Source organism: Abramis brama, assembly GCF_963993115.1.
Source record: "Abramis brama genome assembly, chromosome: 7".
In the NCBI taxonomy this organism is placed as follows: Eukaryota; Metazoa; Chordata; class Actinopteri; order Cypriniformes; family Leuciscidae; genus Abramis; species Abramis brama.
In genome coordinates, this window is record NC_139969.1 from 10,164,659 (window position 1) to 10,190,001 (window position 25,343).

A 25,343-nucleotide genomic window follows, 5' to 3' on the forward strand; every position below is an offset into this window, starting at 1 on the left:
AATTGTTGTAGCAAAAAAAGTCATGAGAAAATGAGATCAACTGATGTTACACAAAAGATCCAGTTCAAAAGTTTACATATGCTTGATTCTTAAATGATCTAAAGCTGCAAACATTCACTGATGCTCAAGGCAACACACCCATTAAGAGCCAGTGGGTGTAAACCTTTTAACAGGATGATTGGAAATTGTTCTTATTTTATTTAAAGGATTTGTTTTTTAGCACTTCTCTGCAACAAGAAAGCACAATTTACCCCCCAATCATCCTGTAAAATGTTTACACCCCCTGAATTTGAATGCATTGTGTTTTCTTCTGGAGTATCAGTAAATGTTTTCACCATTTGTAATAGTTGAATACGAGTCCCTCAGTTGTCATCAATGTGAAAAGATGGATCTCAAAAATCGTAGTCACTGTTGGAAAAAGGGGTTAAATATGCAGAAGATGCTGGAAACCCAAAGAATGTGCTGGACCTGGAGGATGTTTCTGAAGAACAGAACTGCTCAGGATAAACATGAGACTTATCATAAAAACAGTCATGGATCATCTATATGACACCATACCGAGAATCAATTAAGTGTATGCAAACTTTTGAACCGCTTCATTTGTGTCAATGCAGATATTATAATATCTTGTGGACTATATGTAAACATCTGTTATAATAAATCATATTTGCTGCAGTGCTAAATTAAAAACAACATGTAGGCTAATTTAACTGAGCAAAACTATTCCATATTTTACTCGAATATTTAAACATTTTTATTTATTTTCGAGATTTTTCATGGCCTGGAAATCCCAATTTTAAAATTCCAAGTTTTCCATGTAGCAATGTAACAATGGTGTAAGCGCGTTTAAATGGAGACTAGAGTGCAATTATGAAGGAGCGGTCATCTTCTCATGTGATTTTCATTGGCTGACTTCTTTAGAAGCGATCAGATGAGGTGTGCAAAAGCCTTAGAAAACTACTCAGACAAAAGGATGTGGATGAGGACATGTATGCTTTTTACAAGTTGGAATCTTGTAATTACGGCAAAGCGTGAACACATTAGAAGCTAATGTGCTGAGTGTGTCTGTGAAGGAAAACTGTAAAAGGGAGGCACGCCAGAAAAATACAACAGCGCAATGTCTCTAGTACTACTAGTAGGCCTAATTCGCCTAAAATTTGCGCATGTAATTAATTTCGTGTTGATATATTTTTTAAATACTTTGCTATCGCAAAAAAATTGTATCCTGGGGATGATGGAGGTGCACAATGAGAATCCCCCCAACCAAGAGTATGTTCACGGTTAACACACAAGACATTCTCAAGAGAGCGACAAATCACCTTGAAAACGGACGCTAAGAAAAAGCGCGCCATTGGCCAACTACTACTTTCTTCTTTTGTTTAATGTCGATTTACATACATAGTGTATATCGCCAACTATTTGGTGGTTGTGCAATAATTGTTCAATCTTTTCGTTTAATAGCCTAATCTTTAATCACTGTAAATTAAGAATTATATTGTTTGTTTGATGCTTATTATATAATAAAAAAGAAAGACTGATTCAACTAAAAAAGGTCTGTGCTTGTGAAGATATATGGCTGTAAAAGTTATTTTTTTATGTTTAGTCATTTTGCTACCCCATTGTTAAAAGATATATCCCCAAGATATATCATATACAGTATATATAGGCCTATATATATTTTTTTTTATTATTATTATTTTTTTTTATATAAAAATACATTATAGCATAGAAAACATTATAGCATAAATGACACCCCCTGATTTAGTAGAAATAATTTAGTGCCCAATGCTGCTTATTCTGGTAGAGACCTCATAATCTGATGTCCTTTTAGGACGCTGAGTTCCTTAGTACAGACACAAACACAGTGACAGCAGCAAATTACATAAGCAATCAAAGAAGAGCTCTCATTTTAAAAAGTCAGAATATGAGCCTACCTTGAGGTTCGGGGATTATATTCCCATCAGGCTTACAATATGATGATAAACTGTGCCCCTTAATAAACAGAGAAATAATGAGTGTTTCACAGTCTCATTGTAACAAAACACACATTATAGGAAATTCCTCATCACTTACATAATATAACTCAGGTTTCACCCTTCTGTCTTGCCCTGCATGAAAATAATTTGTTAGAGCTCATGTAATTTATTTTTGTATACTCGTGTATATTTTTTTTACAATTTCTTAGAGCAGGGAACTTTTGAATGCCTTTACTGTCATTACATTTAAGTACAACAAGACTATAGAGCCACTCTAGTAAGGTGCATCATTATATATAAAACTCATCTCACAACATATTCATTGCACACACACACACACACACACACACACACACAGAGTACCTCTCACTCATCATTCATACCTAACCCTCTCTCATCTTTCCTGCAAGCACACCCTAACCATAACACAAAACATAAAAAACACAATTGAGTTTATTGTAGCAGTCTTGAATTGGCAATTTCCTTGAATTGGAAGAGGATAACTGACGATCTTCTGTGCTGTGTTGATCACTCTCTGTATTTTTTTCTTGTCTGCTGCAGAGCATCCAGCGTACCGCACAGTCACCCAGTACACCAGGATGCTCTCTATGGAGGAACGGTAGAAGAGCACCAACAGCTTCTCAGACAGGTAGTTTTTTTAAGAAGTCTGAGGAAATACAGGCGCTGTTGTGCCTTCTTTACCACTGCTGTGGTATTGTCCGTCCATGTGAGTCGATGAGGGTTCCCAGGAATTTTAAATTGTGAACCCTCTCCACTAGGTACCCATTGATGGAAAGAGGGAGGTGGTCGGCATGGCACTTCCTGAAGTCTATGATTAGTTCTTTGGTTTTCCCGATGTTGAGAGTCAAGTTGTTTTCTGTGCACCATGTAACCAGTCTATGGACCTCTGCTCTGTAGGCTGTCTCATCTCCCCTGAAATGAGTCCGACAAGAGTGGTGTTGTCGGCAAACTTTATGATGGTGTTGCTTGGGTAAGAGGGGTTACAGTCATGGCTGTACAATGAGTACAACAGAGGAGTCAACACACAGCCCTGAGGGGAGCCGGTGCTGAGAGTAAGGGTGGAGGATTTGTGGGGGCCGAGCTTCACACTTTGGGGCCGGTTGGTTAGAAAGTCCATAATCCAGTAGCAGATGTGAGAGCAGAGTCCAAGGTCAGACAGCTTCCTGATGAGGATGTCTGGGATGATTGTATTAAATGCAGAACTGTAATCTACAAAGAGCATCCTCACATATGTCCAACTGTGCTCTAGATCAGTGTTCTTCAACCCTGCTCCTGAAGGACCCCCGACACTGCACGTTTTCTTTGTCTCCCTAATCAAACACACCTGATTCAACTCATCAGCTCATTAACCCATGTTAAGCACTGCACGCCAGAGCGATTAAGTGCACGCACTGACAGGGTTCCCACTCTTTTCTTGAAATGATTTTCCAGGACTTTTCCAGGACATTTTCAAGACTTTTTCAGCTGCTACAGTGCGAGTCAAGTTATCACAACTAGCTGGGCGATATACCGATATTATCATATCGAGATATATTTTGAAACAGATGTGATATTGTACCTATACCGTTATATCTGTATTATAGTTGTGCAAAGATTGTTGTCTTTCACAATGCCACCTGCTTTCCTCTACTTGCAATGCCACACTACTAAAACAGAAGTTATTCTCTACTTTAGTTCATACACTGGTATTTTACTTGCTGATATCAGTGCACATTTGCCACAGAACTCACAAGACCGTAGTTTAGAGGGGCAAGTCCTACCAGCGTACATACTTGCCAACCTTGAGGGGAGGGGTGTCGTCATGGCCCGCCAAAAAGGGGTGTGGCTAGCCTATAAAACCCCCTCGCACAGGTTGCACAAGTGATTTCAGTCGACTAGAAGCGAAACCAAGTGCAGCACAAGCACGGCAGGCTACGCAACACTCGTTCCCTCTCTAGAGAGAACCGAGGTTACGTTAGTAACCGAGTGTCGTTCTCTTACGAGAGTACTCTCGTGTTGCGTAAGTTTAGCTTACGCTACGGGAAAACTCCTTTTCTCGAGAATACTGATATAACATACTGCATATTTTCTCTTTTTATTCGCCATGGTCTCTTCTTTCTTCCTTTTCCCCTTCCTCTTCTGCTTCTTTTTCCGTTCTGATTGCCGCGCTTGACTTCGAGGTGTAACCTTTATTATTGTTCGGTCTGAAACGGCGCCCAGTGACGGATAGTGTAGCAATATTGTTGTCCGGGTGGAAATCGGGAGAAATTCGGGAGAAAGGTCGGTCCGGGAGATTTTCGGGAGGGGCTTTGAAATTCGGGAGTCTCCCGGAAAAATCGGGAGGGTTGGCATGTATGCCAGCGTACTGAGATGTCAAATTGCGTACTTGCTACGCAAAATGCGTACATATTGGCAGGTTTGTGTCACGTGGGGCGCTGTGCTGGCTACATGCAGAAATGAAAGCAGACAGCTCCAGCCCAATATTACCAGAGCCTGTCTACGGAGAGCTTTGGCACTTCCTATTAGCCCCATTGTATCAATATTAACCAACTGCAGAACCGCAGAACCATACGTCATAGCAGTGTGAGGACGACAGCGCCAGCCTAACAGTCTGATGCCGGAAGTGGGCGGGGTAAAAACATCTAAGGGGTGGAGATGGGTAGGTTTAGGGGTGGGTTTAGCGGTCAGGGGGTGGAGATGGGTAGGTTTAGGGGTCAGGGGGTGGAGATGGGTAGGTTTAGGGGTGGGTTTAGTGGTCAGGGGGTGGAGATGGGTAGGTTTAGGGGTCAGGGGGTGGAGATGGGTAGGTTTAGGTATGGTATATGCAAGGTGGCTATGTATGGTATGCGGTTCCGGCATCAGACTGTTAGGCTGGCGCTGTCATCCTCACACTGCTATGACGTATGGTTCTGCGGTTCTGGTTGCAGTTCCATTAGAATTCCACTGGAGGTAATCGCGGGCGAGTGCAGACTGAATGGGAGTCAATGGGGCTAGACGGCTAAATTTGTCTCCCTCACCCGATTGCCATTGAGAAATCTCAGATTTTATTGTAGGTTTTGCAAGTTCAACATGGGTTATAGGTCGAAAAATTGAATGAACGAGTACTTATGTCCTTTTGATTTCTTACAGGTTGAGTTGTTGTTGCCCATAACACGCTAGCATTCTGCTAATGAACACTGATTGGTCAGTGAAGGACTGATTACAACCAGAGATACTGCTTGATGGCATCGTGGCATCCGAAGCGGGACCAGAAACAAAACAAAAACTCTTCTAGCACGTGTGTTTACCTGTGTCAGCTGTGTTGTCGATGCCTCGAGAGAAAAGAAGGTGCAGAGCGCGAACTCACCAGAGTGAGTGAAGGATTGCCGTGAAGCAGTATCTCTGGTCGTACGATGTGTATGACGTTATTGACATTTTAAAAGACTTTTTAAAGCAAATAAGTGACTCTAAAAAATCTAACACCCAGCAATGTGTAATTTCTTTGCATCTCCTTTCGAATACAATATTCAAATTACTAGACAAAAAATTATATCCTGAGAAAAGTGGATTTTGAGGGGTATAGCTCCATAGACCTCCATTCATTCTGCACTCGCCTGCGAGCGCCCCCGCATGGACAGAGACGTGTTACTGCAGCCAGTCCAGAAACCGGAAGTAACCAGAGAGTGCCAATTCTCTTCCTATTAGGCGGCGTTCACATATCGCGCCTAAAAACGCGTAGAAAACGCTAGGCGCGCCGCATTCTCATTTTTCCAAAGCGCTAGGTCGGTTGCGCTCCGGAGGCGTCTGTCGTCGCTAAGCGTGGTTCTTGTCACGTGACCTACGGTGCGCTTGCGGCATTCTGAAAAGTTGAGATGTTGAGATGTCTCGATGCGGCGCGGACGCGCTTGGAAAAAACGAGCGCGTCGCTTCCATTATGAGCGCGCATACCGCGCGTCTACATTTGAAATAACGAACTTGAGCGCGCAAAAGACGCGATATGTGAACAGGCCCTTAGACATTCTCTGATATTACCCGTTGAAGGCAGCTGAAAACAGACATACATGCGTAAAATGTTTAACCCGTTTCATCCACAAGGAGGGAACATTATTTTCCAGGACAACGCAAACGTTTCCAGGACATTTTACTTTTTTTCCCATTTTCCATGTGTTTTCCAGGACTGGAAAATTAGTCTTTCATTTTCCAGGTTTTCCAGGACGCGTGGGAACCCTGACTGAGATGAGAGAGGTATGTATCAACTCGTCTTAGTTAAGGGAATAACATAGTTTAATATGAAAAAACGGTGGAGTATCCCTTTAAAAGGAAAAGTAAATTTGATTAAAAATTAAATAAATCATTTTGGTGTTTGGGGTTTGATTGATCTGAATTTGCTTGATTCATGCAAATCCAGTGTGGAATTGTAAAGTGTATTATGTACTATGAAAAAAATGGTTCATTCTGAAATGCTAGAAAATCATTTAATGTCTAATAAATAAATGTTCAAATGACCAAGCTGTTTTATTTATTTTTTTAATGTTTTAAGCTTTGGGTTCACTTTAAATTATTTGAATCATTTAAGACATAAAGCAACTTTTAACTTTAAAAACAAAAGGTTACAAGGGGGTTATACCTGTGTGTTTACATGATTAAGCTGTCAACAAAAGTCAGGGTCTATCTATCCTACAAAACATAATCATAATATTTCATAACACAAAATATAATTTCAATTGGATCGTTTTAATAAAATTCTTGACATTAAAACTTTGAAGCGCTCCACACACACTCTCACGCACGCACAATCACACTCACACACACTCCTGGCATGAGACAGTTTAGAGTGGCGGTGTTGTCCTCAGACTGTCATGACGTTCTGCGTTTCTGCAGTTAAACTCGATGGAGCGGTTTAAGATGTCATAAATACAGAGAAGATGAGATTTTGTAAGATAGGATTAGAAAACTAAATCATTTTTTTTGTTCTGAAATACGAATTTGTGAAAAATCTTAAATTAACTTGTCAGATAGAAAGTCTGAAACGAAACGCATTTGGGCCATTCCACCAAATAGGTGACATTTGCTTGTTGTAACTCTTCAAAATTAATTTTTTCAACACTGAATCTAATACTCAAATATTTAACTATTCAAAATGTGTATTGGTCAATCTCAGGCAACTTTATTTAATTTTTTACAAGGTTTCTAAGCAGAAGATGGACGCATGTTTTCTCAGTCTTGTTAACGAAACTCATGTGCCATTTAAAAAGCTTGTTTAAAAGCATGTCAATTAATTCCTTTGTTTTCCCCACAAGAAAGTGTTTATTTTAAAGAAATTGTTGGTTATATGTTCAAATAACTGATATTTGTGACAAAAAAATCACTATATATTAAATGCAAACTGCATATTAACAAAAAACACAAAGCCATTTTTTCATTTTAAAGAAGACCGAAGCCTCAAGTTTATATATTGGTTTATAATTTAATTTATTAAAAAATTGTATAAATGATGGACCAAACAAAACTGATAAAAACAGTGGTTTAACTTTATTTTTTAAGAAAATAAATAAATAAATAAATGTAACAGGAATGAACACTTGGTAACAGGAATGAACACTTGGTAACAGGAAACAGGAATGAGTGTCTATATGTGTGTGCATGAGAGAGAGTGTACATGACTGTGTGTGCATAAGATTTCTATGTGGAAGTGATGTACTATGCTAGTAGTACTTCACAGCAAAGGAGGTGGAAAGAGAAATAAGGAGAGAGAAGAAGAGAGAGGGAGGGAGAAAGAGGGAAGGTGAGACAAAAAAGGGAGAAAAGAAAGGGTTGCGGGTGTGTTTTGCTCCTTCCATTGCAATATGCCATAGGTGGGTGTTTCTGGCACCTGCATAGTATGGGTTTTCTCCGTCTTCTAAAAAAATATAAGGAAGACAAAGACAAAACGTTCGAGTCACTTTGTGGGGGACTGGCTTCCTGGAAGTACAGTGTTCACATTGTAAAACTAATGCTAATGTCTACAATATAAGTAATTGCAACCTTAAAACTCATAATTCAGGTGAATAGTATTATATCAACTAATATTTACAGTATTAAATCAACAAAACAGAGGACTCTATTCACTCCTGTTACTTTAACTCACTCCTGTTATTTTTCATATAAGTAACAGGACTGAAAGTAACAGGATTGAGTTTTTAAGCAAAAAGTTATCAAATACATGACATATGGCCACATAGCATACATGCTAATAGCATGAGGACACTGAGCAAATTCTAGTAACTTAACAAAAGTTAATATTTTTAAAATAAACAAATAAATTCTAAGAAATCATTTAGGTAACAGGACAGTATGTTGAGATTGACCTTCTCAGTAATAGTTACAATTTCATCAAATATACAGAAATTAAAATGAGAGGACTTACTTATGGTCTTCCCATTGCCTTTAGATAGAAGATCAAGATGATGCAACTTCCTGTTGAAAATGTGTCTTGTGGAATATTCCAAGTTTTTCAGAGGGGAGAATGTGTTAGGGTAACAGGACTGAGTGAAAACCCGGGGACATGACTAAAATGTGTATTTTATCTAAAATATTAGATAAAATATTTTTTTCTCATAAAAACAAACATTTTAAATAGATTGGATATAAAGTCACACAACAATCCCCAAAACTTAAGATTTCTGAAGGATTTTAATCATTATATTTCATGGCAAAGTTTAGAGACAGAGAGTGGGGACATGCAGAAAATGCTATTTTTTTGTGTTCTATGTAGTTTTTATTAATGTTTTAAATTATAAATTTTAAAATTTGTAGTTAGCATAATATGCAGGACATTTTGCTTATTAATAAAATGTATTTTAGAGTTAATTTTCATGCAATTGTATACATATGATGTTCTGGGGACAGAAATGTCACCCATTCGGTGGAATGGCTCATTTATGATTTACAATATAGTTTTACTTACCGTCTCTTGTGCGTTGTCTGAGCTCCACTGCTTTTTGTTTACAGCCAATAGCCTCTAATATTTCGAGTGTTACAGGAACCGCGTCCTTCATTGTGAAAGTTTTCACCATTAATTCGGCGAGATTTGCAGAGGTTTTAACTTTGTCGACTGTATTTTTTGCGACGCGCGGTTTTTTCTTCTTCCTATCGCACAATTTGCTTTTAAACTTCGTTTGGTTTTCTTCCCCAAGATCCTCAAAAATATCACACAGGAGCTCCTTAATGCTCAGACACTTGTCTGTCATGAACGGTTCGTTCATTTTGAACAAATATTTACTCGGGAACCGAGTTGTCTGGTCTCCGAGAGTAGGCTATTTCTCATAGCTATTTCTTCATTTTGTGTTGACGGCGCATGCGCAACATCCTTATGTTCTGTACAGGAAACGAGTAAAGGTAGTTTTTATTTATTTATTATTGCTTTAAACAACAAAATACAACATACAATTTTAGAGCCAGGGGAGCAAAGAAAACACAAATAATAATAATAATAAATAAAAAAATAAATAATAATAATAATAATCACAAGAATACGAGACCTTTGTATCAATCAAAGATTTTGAAGACAGTGCACAAATTAACAGTCTTAATAGCTTTTCCATTAGTACTAGAATGAATAGTAGAAAAGTAATTTTCGAATTCTTTAAGGTATACTGAGAAATGGGGCTTTTTGTTGGAAAACTTACACTTATGGATGTGAAATTTGACTAATAAAATTAACAAATTAATTACAAAAGCCTCCTTAATCACACCGTTATCATACTTTGAATATCCAAAAATTACATTTTCAAAATGCAAAACAAAACTAGAGAGTATCTTTTCCTTAATAAACATAAACATCTTCATACCATAACTGTTTTACATGACTGTACAATGCCAGAAAATGTGGGGTACTGTTTCCAAGTGCAAAGAGCAAAGAAACAAGTAAAAGTGAGTCGTCCATGAGGGAAAAAAAAGAGAAAAAAAGGTGCATCATTCATTTCTTTTACACATTTTCACATTTTGTAAGTATAAATTGAAACACAACAATATTTTAAATAAAAAGACTTTAAAATAAAGGGCATCACAAACATGTTAGTTTAATTTAGTTTGATAATTATAAAACTTTCCTAATAACAACAACAAAAAATTATATATATATATTTTTTTTTTGTGTGTGGAAAAGTCATATTCATTTGAATGAAGTAAAACAGATGACAAATTTAAAAAAAATAGATTGTGGTTCATTTTAACACAGATCTCATACCAAAAGAAAAATGAACATGGCCTTTAAAAAAAGAAGTGCACAATATAGATTCTCTTTCACAATTACGAAAAACAACCATTGTAATCAATATCCAGATGAAAACGCTCTAATGTGTCTTTCACAGGATATATTCTGTGAGAAATTTTAAATTACACTTCTTTGGTTTTATTTGTTACACAATACCAACTAAGAACTCCCCAAAAATGTCCCCACTCAAATGAGGGAAACATATTAACCTAAACAAATATAGACGGAGGAGAAGAGATATTAACAAAAAAAGAGATCTAATCGATTGGTTACTGCATTTATCATTATTTAATTAAATCAAGTTTATCTAAAAACAAATATTTGGAGACTTTACTTCCTATAGTGTTAAACCAAGTGCCCTGATTTCTGAATAGAGATACAATTTTGCCAGAAATAGAATTCATGACAATACAATATTCTTTAACAGAAATATGACACTTTAAATGTAAGACATAGTTCAGTAATACTCAAACACTGACCATCAGAATTCAACTGACCAAAATATTAATATTTCAGACTCAAACCAATGTCTAAAAAATAAAGTTTTTCTTTTGTGTGTAATATACTTTTTATTCCAAATAAAAAAGGAGTGAGAAGAAGTTATGTTTAAAAGCCAAATACAAAAGGACTTGCCTGTAAAAATTAAATAAACAGAGGTATCAACAGGGTGGTATAATGTTTTTCCTTAGATGCAGTTTTGATATTAACAAAATACCTCTTTGTTTATTGTTTTGGGTGTTTTACAAATAAGGTGTTTAACTGGGGTGCCATTTCTAATTTCTGCATCCTCGTTTCCTTTCCTCTTGTTTCAGCTCCATCCCCTGTAGGAAAGCCTGTAATTAGTTCTCTTCTGGCTTTCACTGTTAGTAATGTAATGTTTCCAAACTTTTGGCCTGTACTGTATATAGTACAGTACAGGCCAACAGGGTAGTACAGGGGCCTGTACTGTAAGTGGCTAGATGCACTGGATTATTTCCTCCAGCAGAGGACAGCAGAGTGCACTTTCCGATTAAACTAGGCTTTTAGTGAACAGTATTCCCCCTTTAAATTCATGACTAAAGTTTTATTGTGGGTTAGGTGTTAAAAGATTATCGTTTAAAGAGGTTGGTACCCAACAGAGAAATGAAAACATTTATTATTTTACTCTACCACACATTTGTCTGATACATGAAATGAAATGGTTTGACTACAAACTAAATTTTTCTCATTTTTAAAAATTACTTCAAACTTTAGAAAATGCGATTAGAGCTTATAACATTGTAAATTAGTTGCATACATGGCAACCCTTTCCCACTTGTATATATTCTGTTTTATATTATTAATGTATGTAGGCCTACTCTGGCACGGCTTTATTATATAATTTTTTTTCTTTTTGAATTGAATGTTTCTCATTCTGTCATTCTTGTATATGGCATTCATTAAAAGTTCGATTTTGAACACAAAATAACCCTGATCCAACCAACCTCAATTATCTATGCAGTGAAATGAAATGGATTAGAAAACTAGAGTAATACAAAGAAAACAACTGAAACTTTGTGCATCAGTCGTGTCGCATGTTCACAACTTTCATTTTGTTTGCAGTGCACTGACGCTGATGAAATAAGCAAATTAAAACAGGTCAATTATTCAATAAAAAATACAGTAAAATATCTTGTGAAATATTATTACAATTTAAAACAACTGTTTCCTATTTTGATGTATTTTTAAAAGCATTTTATTCCTGTGATGCAAAGCTGAATGTTCAGCATCATTACTCCAGTCTTCAGTGTCACATGATCCTCCAGAAATCATTCTAATATGCTGACTCAAAATGTATTATTATTATCAATGTTGAAAATGGTTGTGCTGCTTAATATTTTTCTGGAAGGTGATACATTTAGTCAGGATTCTTTGATCTATATACATTTCAAAAGAACAGCATTTATTTGAAATAGAAATCTTTTGTAACATTATAAGTGTTCTATTATAAGTTGATCAATTTAATGCATTTTTGCTGAATGAGAGTATTAATTTCTATTTTTTTAAAAATCGTACTGACCTCAAACTTTTGAATGGTAGCAGCATATGAAATATCAAATATGTTGCAATTGTTTTTTCAGATGACCGTTCAGTCTGACTGAAATCCAACTATTAAAGAGCATATAAATGTACTGGTGAGTTTAGGAGGCGCTATAGGAAGAATCTCTATAGAGTAACGACAGCCTCTTTTAGAGCTTTGTAAAGTGTCAGGTCTGTTGGGCCATTTCTGCTTAATTTTATTCTCAAACTGTAAAAGAGAAAATGACTGAAGGTGAAAGACTTTCTTGCCATCACAAACTAAAGAACATCTGTTCTTCACCAACTCTGATAAAGCTGATATCCTGTTTTTCTCCCTCTCTCTCTCCTTCTCTTCCTCCCTCTCTCCGTGTGTGTGTTTTGTCGTTTGATGGTTTAGTTTCTTCCCTCTGTCTCCCTCTCTCCCTCCACCCAGCCCTTCAAAGATGACATGGACCTGAAGCAAGACCTCCAGAGCGACACGCAGGAACCCAAGGTGGAGGAGTATGATCCCAAGGTAAGAAACAGAGCAGGTGCATATGGACATAATGCTACACTTAAAGGTGAAGTGTGCAAAAATAGAATTATTTATATATATATAATATATATTTTAGAATTCCGGTTTATTGTTTATTGTGCCAGTTTAATATGCAAAGAAAATGTGAAGTAGGTTGATTGGCGCTATCAAAGCTCTCAAATATCACTGTATAAGCAGCCCAACACAGCAATATTGGCTCAGCCAATACTGTGAGATTAGGGCGGGGCTATCTTTTTGCCTGACCAATAGCAAATGAGGTGAGTTTTCTTGAAAGGTGTCGTTATTTTTCCAATTCCATTTACTGATGCTAGTGGTGCAGAAATAACACACTTTACCTTTAATGTTAAACACACACAGAGGGAGTATTTTAGCTTCTGTCCAACATTTTTTACCAGACAAGAAACTATTTTTGTATTATATTCCAATGGATGCACTACTGCTCAAAGGTTTGGTGTTGATAAGATTTTTTTAGTAATGGTAGTGTCTAGATATATAGAGGTTTCCACACACCTATAAAGTGTATATAAACCAGACACATACCCTAACTAGTGCATCACAGTGAAATATTATATGTTTGTCATTTCAGGATCCCACTAATGGCTATTACAATGTTCGAGCTACTACGACACATGATGAGGTCCGTTCCTCTACCCGTTCCCTGCTGTACCAGGAATTCCGGCCACCGAATCCCGCTTCAGTTTCGGCAGCAGCCGCCGGCCCAGTGGCCAACATTCACTCTGCGCCCCCGGGCCGCTACGAGCCCCGCCCCACTTCCCGACGCCCATTTTAACACCATTGCCAGGGCGTCACAAATCCAAGCCCCGCCCAATTCAGTCTCCAAAACTACAGACTATTCTGGAGACCGTGGCCTGCTGGAATCAACCAATCCGTTGGCTTTTGACAGCTACGCTTATTCAACGACACCTCAATACAGGTTAGGCTTTGCTCCGCCTTTGGAGGCAGGACCAGCCTATGAAATGTATCCTACAGGACAGGGGGCGGGGACGAGCCAAGACGCTAACATGGGAAAATACCCCAGCTCCGCCCAATTTCCATATTCAACCCCGCCCACAGAATACTCTCAGAGACACACGCAAAGAATGCAGACTCATGTGAAACAAACACGCTTTTCCCCACAAATAAGCACTTCCTTTGACGCAAATACATGGTACACACTCTCATTTTTACACAGTCTTACAGTCCAAAACTCTCTCTCCAAGATAACTATATGCAAACACACACACACTGCGTTTTCTACCTTTACAACAACATGATTGAGAAAAAAGTGCCAAATTACTGAATGACTGCAGCATAAGAGGAAAACACAAGAGGTCACAGTATTGAGCGGAGAGAAAGCATGTCAACTGTATCATCTTTCCCTCTTCTTTCCAAAATTTCTTTGAAGAGTGGTTGATGCGGCAAAACTAATCCTCTAAAACTGATGTCCACAGCATAACGAGACACTGCAAAGCAGCCATTGGACGTTTTTTTTCCATGTTAATCAGTATTGGCTGTTTAAAACAAAAAAAAAGAATAGCCAATAAAAGGCTGGAGGGCCCCAGAAGCATCAGCTATTGGGTGTAAAGCCCAGTGAAAGCCTGATCGCTATGCATTGTAGTTGGTGGACTCATTTTAGATCTGTCCCATCACTCAACCTAATAAATTATGATGTGTAATAAATTATGGGAGTTGTGGGTATGCTCACACTGATTGTAAAATCTGCAATGTGATATCGCAGAACAAGTCACTCAGTTGAAGAATACCGCAGGTGTCATCAATCGCTTGTGTAATAATAACTCACCACTGCTCACACTGCCCGAGCTCCTCGTAGGAATAGCTGTCCGCTGCCAGTTTGAACTCTTCTGATAGGACGGAGACGCGAGTATCTGGGGAAACGCCACCAGTGCTTTTAACTCTGAAAGCTCGAGTTTATGTAACATTTTACGATTTTTTAAACAAGTGGATGCTACTCACAGAGTGTCAAAGTGAGCTTACAGACTCTTCTCTGAACACACGCTCTGCCTCCTTCCAAGAAAACCTCACGAGTATTTGACGCTTTGTGTTTCTATGTGTGAGAGAGTGTGTTTGCTCGTGTGATGTGAAGGAAAAAACTGAATGTGATGAATCTCTTTCTCTGAAGTGTCCGTGTATTTGTCCTTCACACTTTCAAAGTAGAGTAGAGTGCTTTTTCATATTTGTATCTGAACTAAATTGCATTTGAAAGCGCTTTTATAGTATTTTTCTAAGATGGTGGCAAGGGGTCAGAGATTGAATGGCTTTTGGTATAACCAATGTAAAGGAGAAAATAGTTTTTTTTTTTTTTTTTAAATACATGATCATGATTTGTACATTTGTCTAAATTCTGGAAAGGGATATTGAATCAGATCATTAGAGCAAAGTTTAAAATAATATTAAAATTGAAGAAATTTTGTCATTAGAATCCTGAGATTCTGTAAAACCTTTTTTTATGCAAAATAAAGGGCTTTTATTATGTGAGCTCAAAAACCATGGCAACTTTTGCTCTGCAGAAAGGCTCAGTTTGTGCAGAATATGTTTAAATCTGGCTTGATTTAGGCTTACTCTAATGAAATTTACAAGACTTGACCCTTGGTCTATATGAAACATTTTTGAACGTTCAAAATATGAAATGATCAATACAGTTCAGTCCAACCAATTAGAAACTCTAATCAGTTTTGTCAGAAATAAAGTATACATTTTACAGTGAGCTGGTGTTTAAAAAAAGTTTGCAGGTGCAGTTATGAAATGGGTTTACATTAACCATGTTAGGTCTCTTGGTAATTTTGAGGCTTATTTGGCACCTTTATGTATGAGGAGAAGATGAATTTGCTGATCAAGTTCACATAGCGATGGAAAGGGAATGAATGTGCAATACTGTGTTTAAAGTGTGTGAATATTAGAGCATGTTTCAGTGTGACTCTTGAGATCCATTTCCTCATGCTCCTGTTAAAAAAAACTGTACTTCATATTGTTTATTATTAACTCTATTTTTCATTTATATGTTTCATTCATCTTTTTAAAATGTAAAAGAAAAATGACCCATATGTTTTCCCACAGCAACTTTTTGACAATTTTTTTTTTTTTTTTAATTGTATGTGGTTATTTTTCCACAGTAATATCAAATAAAAACATTTCATAGTAACTCATGTTGTCATACAGTAACAGCATCATACATGCTAAAACAAGTGTATTACATCAACAGGCTACAGTGGGGACAAAAAATGGAGATTACGATCTAATTTAAATCTGGATATACAGTTAAAAATTTGGAAAACAGAAACTTATAACATGTACATTTATAAAAATGTACAGTATAATAACAGCGGAGCTGCTTTTTACGCCTCAAACTCACTCTCAGCATTATTGTGGTGAAGGTCCACAGGGTCCAGACTCCAGATCATCTACTAGAAAAGGTTCGATCTCCTTCAGAAGTCTGTAGAATTCTGCTTTTACAGAAGCTCCTCCAGAGTTGAGAGCATCCCACAAGAGTCTCATTTTCTTTGGTTGTGTTTCTGCAGCATTAATTGTTCCCCATATTTCACCAGTAATCATGTTATTGCTCTCCAAACTGTCAGCAATCTCCATCACTGATGAAACTCTCTGAATGAGTTTACGTTTGTGTGTGTTCACAAATTCAGTTTCTGATTAAAACAAAAGATGATTTAAGTTAGTCTTCAGAGTGTACAGTGTGTGTGAGACTATTACAAGAATAAACATGTAATTGAAATGTTCAGTATTAAAATCAGACCTGGGAGGTTCTACACCTTTACTTGGTTCTTTTGATAAAAAAAATAAATAAAATTTAAACAAAAAGACATTTAAGATCACTTAGAAATCTAAGATCAGACTTAGATCATACAGTATGTATGATCACACATACAGTGCAATGCATAAGTGAATACACCCATGCTAAAGTTGACTAAAAAGAGGAATAAAAAATCATATTTTGGAAATTGAACTTAATGCCTTAATTTAAAAAATTAGGAAAAATCCAACCTTTAAGGACACCAATTTTCTTTGTGAATGAATAATGTATCGTAAATAAATAAATGTTCTTCCTTAAAATACATGGTGCATAAGTGAGTACACCCCTATGTTAAATTCCCATAGAGACAGGCAGATTTTTATTTTTAAGTATTTTCTTTTATTTTTTTTTAGGATACTATGCATCCTGATAAAGTTCCCTTGGCCTTTGGAATTAAAATAGCCCCACATCATCACATAGCCTTCACCATACCTAGAGATTGGCATGGGGTACTTTCCATAAGATCATCTCTCAATGCAAATCAAACTAGCTTTTAGGCTAACTGAAATAAAATCATCTCCTCAGCAGAGTCGGGACGGACTGACTCAAACCCTGGCAGTGATGCTCCAGTAGAGTGGACACAAAGTCAGCGTAGATGGAGGTGGTGGTTTCCAGTCCACTTGTTACATTTGCACCAACTCTGAACATCTCACTGATGATCCGGCAGATAACAGGTTTGGAACAGGCAGTGAGGAGGGTTTCATTTGCTCTCACACAGTCAAACTCTTTTCTGAAGAACTTCTGGAAGTACCTGTCCACCTGATTTGCAGAAAAGCCCATGATCTCAGAGAAACGCTGTTGTCCTTTCAGCATCTTGTTCACAGTGTTCTTAGTTCTGGTGGTGACCAGCAGTTTGGACTCAGGGATGAGGTACCTTCTCATTAGGCCACAAAGAATGACCTCAGGTGGGGCTTTCTGAAGCGGATCAGTGTTTGGTGACATGTCATAAATGTCCTGTGTGAGTCTCAGCTCATCAAATCCATCAATGATGAAAAGCACCTTCTCTGATGACTGCTGTAACATCTGTGAGATCTGATCAGATGTTAAACTGCAGCTGTAACTCAAGAGCTCAATTAAGTTCATCTCCTCAGAAATACACATCAGCTTTTCACACCTCAGATAGAAAACTAGACCAAAACGTCCAGAGTATAACCTTTCAGATGCCCAGTCCAACATGATCTTCTGTGCTATTAAGGATTTGCCACTGCCAGAGTCGCCTTGGAGAATGACATTCACTGGATCACAGATCTGGAAACTACCATCCTTATCCCGCAAACAACCCAAAAGCTCATCCATACTGATGATCTCAAAGATGTCATTTTCATTTTTCTGAATGATCACTGGTTCAGTATAGAGGGCAGGAAATGATTCTTTTTCACCAGATAGGAAGCTCCACTCATTGTCATACTTCTCTATGAGTGACAGCTTATATTGATGTACAATCTCCTGAGATCCTGAAGGAAAACCTGTTGATTAACAAACAAAATGTAAGAGCAAATACAGTAACATTTGTATTTGCCCCCCCCCCCCCCCCCGTTTTATTGTAGCTTGAATGTTTGTGTGTTTTATTAAAAAAAAGTAACATTTTAAAATGTGTAACTCAAAACTACACATTATATTGAGCTTATATTCTATTTTCTGTTCATACCCGCAAAGCACCAAATAAGAGTAAAAATGTGATTTGTTAAATTAAATAAATCAAAATGAAAAGAAATAAATCAAGGTAAATAAAACTGAGTTACTCGCCACATGGCCAATAACTTTATTAGGAACTATATTAATTGCAAGTCAGACTCAAATAAAATCAACTAAAGAAAGAAAACTTTACTATCAGATGTTTTGACTGTTGTCAGATCTCTAGATTATTTGGTTTATTCTCAGGAATATGAGTTATGAGGTACATAATAAAGGCACAGATCAAGCTCTATGGCAGGAGTCTTGATTATAAAAAAACTATTTGCTTACTTCTGCTATCACACTTTTCTTTCTTCATGTTCAGCTTCTCCACTGTGAATCTCTTCTCATCTGGCTTGATCAACACTGAATTTCCCCAGCTAAGAAGAATAACAGTAAACACTCATGATGACAGCAAAATTATTTCTAAAGAGCATAACCTTCTTAATGAACTGAAAGAAATGGCTAAACAAAGTATAATATTTAACTCTTACACAGTCAAAGTCCAATCAATCTTCTTCAATGATTCCTTCAGGGACTTCTCTGACATGTATCCATCGATGGGATTTATCCTGAAAAATATTTTAAAAATTAACTACATTAATTCTACAACTATAAACGCTTCTGGTTAATTGTGCTCAATTACTGCTGGGGAAAACCTAAAGTTATTATAATCATTTTAGTGTGAGTAATCGAATGGAAAACAAACTATTAAGACATTTTTGTAATTTTCACAATAGTAATAAGAAAACGACATAAAACCTTTGTGAATGCTCGGATACTGCAGTTACCTGAGTTCAGTCAGGCTGGGACAGGCCTGAATGAAGGACAGGATTTCAGCGGCAAATGTGTCACTCAGATGGAAAAACTCCAGACAGACTTTCTTCAAACCAGACAGTGATTTCAGGAACACCAACAGTTTCTTAAACTTAAATTCCCTAAACAACACAAAACCCAGATGAAGTAGTAAATGTGACATGCTGGTTCTCAGGCTCAAAGCTTAGATATACATGCTTTTATTTTTCATGAATAAAAAAAAAAGAAAATAAATTAATCTAATAAACACCTAATAAATCTACCAACTGATCACGATGTAAGATCCTTAACAGGATAGTTTACTCAAAAATGAAAATTCTCTCATCATTTACTCACCCTCATTTCACTGCAAACCCATAAGACTTTCATTTACCTCTGAAACACAAATTTGTCATCCAAAAGTCTTATAGCTTTGCAACAACACAAGGGTGAGTAAATAATAATTTCTAGGTGCACTAATAATTTAAATATATTTGTGATAGTAAATGGCAGCCATTCTTAAGGGGGTATATCTGAAAAAGAAAGAATGAAGCTTCCACTCACAAATGTTGATAACTGTCCAAGTGTACAACAGAGTTGATGGTGGAAACCACTGAGCTTGGACAGGTTAGAGTCAATGATGTGATCACTGATCTGCTAAAAGACAACCTGAAGCATTCACAGATATAAACATTAGAATAGGTTTATAATAATCATCAGATGGTAGGATGAGACTGCAATTTTGTATGTGTAAAGTGAAGAGAGTTTCATACGTGATGTCTTCATCTCTGACTGACACAGTGATCTCTGGGCAAAATCCACTTTCACGGTTTTCAGGCTTCTTTATACTGGCAAAATTTAATGAGTGTATTTCATTATTAGATATGACATAAACTTTATTTAATATACTGAACAACTGAATATGGCAATGAGTACAATTTTATTCTAAAATGTATTATATATTACTTGAGTTTATGCAGAATCTTCCCTTTACCAGCAGCTGAGATCAAACCATCAACATCGTCTGAAATGTGATCCATCATCAACCTTTGAAAGTAAAAAAAGACAGTATATCAGATTTGATCTTTATTACACAAACAGGTAATTCTGGGCTTGTGTGTGTTTGCAGTGATTCAGACTAAAGTATGGGAGCTTTTTTTTCTTTTTTTAAGTTTCAACTCAGCATTTTCTCTCACTCTGGTCTGGTTCAGAAAAGTGATTCTCAGTGACTGTGGAGTAAGCAGTGTGTGGTAAAATCAAAACAATATCACACAATGATGACTGCTGTAATACTGAATATCAGATTACACTCGAGGCTGAATCACAGCTGTGCTCATATTCAGCACTACAGCACTATTGCTTGTGTGATATATTGCATAAGTACTGAAACAGATACAATTACATTTAGAGCTCCAAGAGAAGTGAATGTATTGAAATTGCTGTAAATAAAATGTAAATGCTGTAAAATGTCATGTGTTGATGACGTGTCAGAAAAGGCACAAAGGTTCGCTCACCACAGCTCTTTACAGCGGTACAGTTCAGGCTGAAGCATCTTCAGATCATCAGATGTTACATGGAGTTTCAGGTTTCTGATGTGTTCACACCACTGTAAACAGTACTTCAACACCCAACAGTCTGTCCTTTTCAGTGGAATATTTGACAGATCTATCACAATTAAACCTTCCAAAACTTTCCCAACAAAGCTTTTCTCATGGAGTTCATAGAGACAATGGAGAATGAACAGCATGTGTTCATTTTGATATCTCTGTGAGCACTGATTGATCCATTCCTTAATCTGGGATTCTGTGTTGATAGAGACGGCCATGTTGTGCTTTTCAAAGAATGAGTGGATCCATTCTTTCTTACAGAGACCACAGAGGAACAGAATCACAGGCTGCAGCCACTCTGAATGTCTAACTTCTACATCTGTCATTGAAAAGTCTCTATCAGACCAACAGGACAGAGCCCATCCTCTCTCTACAGTGTGAAGCAGCTCTCTCACTTTCCTCTGGGACTCTTCTTCATCCAGAAGGACATAGTATAGAGCGGTGAAGAACTCCTGAAAGCTGAGATGCATAAATTTGAACATCGTCTCCTGGTGGATTCTTCTCTTAATGTGGAACTTGCACAGGAATGGATTGCCATCAGGGTCTGAAACAGTTTCATTCACACTTTTCTCATCAAACAAGACTTGATGTTCCAGCATCCCTCTCTCTGCAAGCTGACCCAGACTCCTCAGCAGGGTCGGGCCGGACTGACTCAAACCCTGGCAGTGATGCTCCAGTAGAGTGGACACAAAGTCAGTGTAGATGGAGGTGGAGGTTTCCAGTCCACTTGTTACATTTACACCAACTCTGAACATCTCACTGATGATCCAGCAGATAACAGGTTTGGAACAGGCAGTGAGGAGGGTTTCATTTGCTCTCACATAGTCAAATTCTTTTCTGAAGAACTTCTGGAAGTACCCGTCCACCTGACTTACAGGAAAGCCCATGATCTCAGTGAAACACTGTTGTCCTTTCAGCATCTTGTTCACAGTGTTCTTAGTTCTGGTGGTGACCAGCAGTGTGGACTCAGAGATGAGGTGCCTTCTCATTAGGCCACAAATAATGACCTCAGGTGGGGCTTTCTGAAGTGGATCAGTGTTTTCTGACATGTCATAAATGTCCTGTGTGAGTCTCAGCTCATCAAATCCATCAATGATAAAAAGCACCTTCTCTGATGACTGCTGTAACATCTGTGAGATCTGATCAGATGTTAAACTGCAGCTGTAACTCAAGAGCTCAATTAAGTTCATCTCCTCAGAAATACACATCAGCTCTTCACACCTCAGATAGAAAACTAGACCAAAACGTCTAGAGTATAACCTTTCAGATGCCCAGTCCAACATGATCTTCTGTGCTATTAAGGATTTGCCACTGCCAGAGTCGCCTTGGAGAATAACGGTCATTAAACTGCCTGACTGAAATAACTTAACCACGCTGATGTTCTTAAAGCTGCCTTTTTTCTTCTTCTGAATGATCAGTGGCAATGACTCTTCTTTACCAGACAGGAAGCTCCGTTCACTCTCATACTTCTGTGTGATTGACAGCTTATATTGATGTAAAGTCCTTTGAGATTCTAAAAGAAAACCAGTTGATTAAATAACAAAATATAATAGCATAAACAATAATCAACTCTCAATCAACAGAAAACAACTTACTATTGCACTATACCTACTGTTTAAACAAAATATTGTAAAATCATTAAAATATTATTATATAAAACAAAAACAATAAACTATTTCATTTTGTGTTTTGATGAGTTTCTCTAAAGTCTAAAGAATGCAGTCAATAATAATAAGCTGTACCACTAACTGAAAACATACAGGAGCATATTCTCTCCCAATACACAACAGTCAATAATGTGAACAGAGCCTTTGGGTGTTGTGTTCTTCAATTAGTCATCCAATAGTACTATTTTTGTTTTACCTTTTTCCCCAATCGGAGCAGTGTCCTAATTTGTAAATCGAAATATGGGCCTACCTTTAGACTCAGACAGGCGGCTTGGAGTTGGAATGCAGTAGGGATTATCCTGCAGGAAAACCAGTTTATTAAATGAACTTGAGATTGATTAAAAGCTTGTCACATGGAATCAACAGAAAATAACAAAACATTACATTATACTTACTGCTAAAATATTGTAAAAAATTTAAATATTAATATTAAATTATATTAATATTAAATTACATTTATAGAGAATGATAAGTTATTGTTTTTTCAAATATAAACTATATCACTTTGTGTTTTGTCAACTCAAGATTTAAACTCTAAAACATGTTGTCAATAGATCACAGGCTCCTCTGGTATATACGAGTTCAGTGTCACTGTATAAACTCACATTTCAAATTTATACATCTACTTGAAAACACACTTGGAAAATTCTCTTCCCATACTATTTATTAGTATTTTTGCTTTTAAATTATTATTCTAAAATCTTTTTGCAGAATGGAAGGTGGTTTATGGAATTAAAACACATGAAATCAGATTTTATAAACATGTTAAGCAGATAAAGTACAAGAATTGTACAGTGTTATATGACCTTTCTTCCATTTCCAATCTGTAGTTATGAAAACACGTGATATGAAATACACTTGTGGAAAGTGTGGTGTTTTTCCAACATGGGTCATAGAGATGAAGTGGCATTTCACCGATATTAACTGATAGAATGCCTTATAATTAAACAATTTAACTGTTATAATTTAATTATAACTGAAGTGCCTAAAATTAGATTTGGTATTACCAGTTAACAAAATCATGTAATTGGTCTAAATGGAAGCTAAGCAATTAAGGATGAAGCCAACATGAGAACAAAATATTCCACATGAGGAACAGGACCTCTGAAACTATGAGCATGTGGAAAAGAGGGGGCCAAGCATTACACACAACACAACATAACACAACACAACACAACACACATAAAAAGTAATTTTTTGTTGCGCTTTTCAAAACAGATTATCCACAGGCACCTCACATAAAAGTTTATCAACAATAAGCAACCCTAAGTATTTGTACGAAGCAACCTATCTAATTGGCTCATTGTTAATCATGATCTATGAGTGGTTGCCTAAAAATCATTTCCTCTGTTTTTCTAACATTATTTACAAGACTGTGTTCTTTACTCCATGTAATAAAGTTAGCAGAGTTAAAAGTAGAACTCAAATCAAGAAAGAACAACCTGGCATAAGCCTTAGGATCCTCTAGAATCTAGATGTTTTAAAACATGATGGACCACAGTAAGGATAGCATCATCAGTGAGTCAAGTCATCTTCATTTATATAGCACTTTTAACAATGTAAATTGTTCCAAGGCAGCTTTACATTGATAATAGGAAATTAAAGTAAAGTGTTTTGGCTTTATAGCAGCTCTAGAATAAAGTTATTGTCCAGCTAAAGTTAGTTTGTTTGATTCACTTCCGTCGCAACGATCATTAGTTATTAACTTAGGGACCGCTACACTGTAAAACCTGATGAGTTAGTTCAACTCAAACCGTTTGAGGAAACCGATTGCCTTAAATCATTTAAGTTTATTAACTCAAACAATTTAAGCATAAAAAAATATTTGATTTGTGTCAAAGTAACTCAATAACTTATTGTTAAGATAACTTGGGTAAATAAAGTTAGTAGTACTAAGTCCATTCAATTAATATAACTCAAATCTATGAAGTACACTGTAAACCCGAATAAGTTGGCAGAACTCAAAACATTTAAGGAAATCAATTGCAATCAAAGTTTAAGTAAGCAGAACTAGCAGATTTATATTTTGTAATTAAACAGTTCAAGTTAAGAACAATTAAATGTATGAGTACATTAATTCATACAATTAACTTAAAACTTTCATGTAATCTCAATGTGAACACTTTTATTAGTATAAACTTAGTTAGCTTTTAAAAGCTAATCTGCTAACATAATAATTTGCTAACATATTAGAAATAGTATGTTATACAGAACCACTTGCTGTATGAGCGCAACAATATAAAGGGATTATTTGCTCTCATATCAAGCTGCATGCACCACTTGTCACCATGATGGTAACTATCCTACGCTGTAAAAAAAAGTCCTAATTTTACATAAAATAACTGTGATTTTTTTGATGATCATTTTCTTTAATTTTAAATTGTACTCAAAACACTGTAAAATTACAAATAATATCTGTAAAATAAAAATTCAGCTGTTATTTTAAGTATTGTGACATTAATGACAAATTCCAGTAATTCACATTTTTTATACAAAAAATTGATTGTATTTTTCATATAGTATTTTTTCTGTTTTCTTAAAATACATAAAAATGTATGTAAAATTACAAATATAATCTGTAATTAAACAGTAACAGAACAGTTAAATGATAAAATGGTCAAATGACTGTCAGCTCCCCAAAAAACTGTAAAAGATCCTAAATTAAATAAACTGAAAAACACTGTTATTTTACGGGTATTTCCTGAATAATCACGATCATATACCTTCATTGTAAAAAAAATCTTTAAAAAGGGTCAAATGACTGGCAGCTGCGGCTGCCAAACAAAAAACATAAAATTAAAGTAAAATATGCTAATTTAAATAAAGACCTTTAAAAGAAATTTGATGTCACCATGATTGAGATCAGTGTCTGCTTTAGTTGGGTTCATGACCCTTTAACTGTCAAATACACAGCTTTAACTGTGTATTTGATACACATTTGTTATAGCAATAAATGCAGGAGAAAATATCAGATGATCTTGGTCATTTAATGGTGA

The 25,343-nt window shown here is 36.4% G+C and overlaps 4 protein-coding genes across 4 annotated transcripts in view; 1 reads left to right on the forward strand and 3 right to left on the reverse strand.

Moving 5' to 3' along the window:
* The window catches only part of LOC311086014 (NACHT, LRR and PYD domains-containing protein 1 homolog), a 34,835-nt gene extending 25,523 nt beyond the window's left edge, over nt 1–9,312 (reverse strand). The window contains exons 1-3 of the mRNA XM_084118642.1: nt 8,902–9,312; nt 2,074–2,108; nt 1,935–1,992 (exon numbers count right to left, since the gene is read on the reverse strand). Of these exons, the coding sequence (XP_083974768.1) occupies nt 1,935–1,992; nt 2,074–2,108; nt 8,902–9,199 (391 nt within the window). The 5' untranslated portion in view covers nt 9,200–9,312. The remainder of the gene's footprint in view (nt 1–1,934; nt 1,993–2,073; nt 2,109–8,901) is intronic.
* Nucleotides 9,313–12,574: 3,262 nt separating this feature from the next.
* LOC311086032 (kin of IRRE-like protein 1) lies at nt 12,575–15,842 on the forward strand. Its single transcript, XM_084118681.1, has 2 exons — nt 12,575–12,760; nt 13,368–15,842. The coding sequence occupies exons 1-2, from the start codon at nt 12,695–12,697 to the stop codon at nt 13,569–13,571; spliced, it is 270 nt and encodes an 89-aa protein (XP_083974807.1). The 5' UTR covers nt 12,575–12,694; the 3' UTR covers nt 13,572–15,842.
* The window catches only part of LOC311086011 (NACHT, LRR and PYD domains-containing protein 1 homolog), a 114,184-nt gene continuing 103,972 nt past the window's right edge, over nt 15,132–25,343 (reverse strand). Inside the window, exon 25 of the mRNA XM_084118637.1 lies at nt 15,132–16,440. Coding sequence (XP_083974763.1) covers nt 16,160–16,440 — 281 coding nt within the window. The 3' untranslated portion in view covers nt 15,132–16,159. The remainder of the gene's footprint in view (nt 16,441–25,343) is intronic.
* Nucleotides 16,961–22,161, reverse strand: LOC311086018 (NACHT, LRR and PYD domains-containing protein 1 homolog). The gene is made up of 8 exons (XM_084118648.1): nt 20,588–22,161; nt 20,040–20,120; nt 19,847–19,921; nt 19,638–19,742; nt 19,070–19,216; nt 18,773–18,850; nt 18,570–18,658; nt 16,961–18,070 (listed from the first exon to the last, which is right to left on the reverse strand). The coding sequence occupies exons 1-8, from the start codon at nt 22,021–22,023 to the stop codon at nt 17,118–17,120; spliced, it is 2,964 nt and encodes a 987-aa protein (XP_083974774.1). The 5' UTR covers nt 22,024–22,161; the 3' UTR covers nt 16,961–17,117.

Bases quoted from the DNA above. Each gene is read 5' to 3' on its own strand.
- LOC311086018 (XM_084118648.1), bottom strand. From the start codon at position 22,023: ATGACCGTTATTCTCCAAGGCGACTCTGGCAGTGGCAAATCCTTAATA. The intron at 20,121-20,587 runs GTGAGCGAACCT...TTACTTTCAAAG, and splicing joins TACCGCTGTAAAGAGCTGTG to GTTGATGATGGATCACATTT. The intron at 19,217-19,637 runs GTGAGTGGAAGC...TGTGTTGTTTAG, and splicing joins TTGGACAGTTATCAACATTT to GGAATTTAAGTTTAAGAAAC.
- LOC311086032 (XM_084118681.1), top strand. From the start codon at position 12,695: ATGGACCTGAAGCAAGACCTCCAGAGCGACACGCAGGAACCCAAGGTG. The intron at 12,761-13,367 runs GTAAGAAACAGA...TTGTCATTTCAG, and splicing joins TGGAGGAGTATGATCCCAAG to GATCCCACTAATGGCTATTA.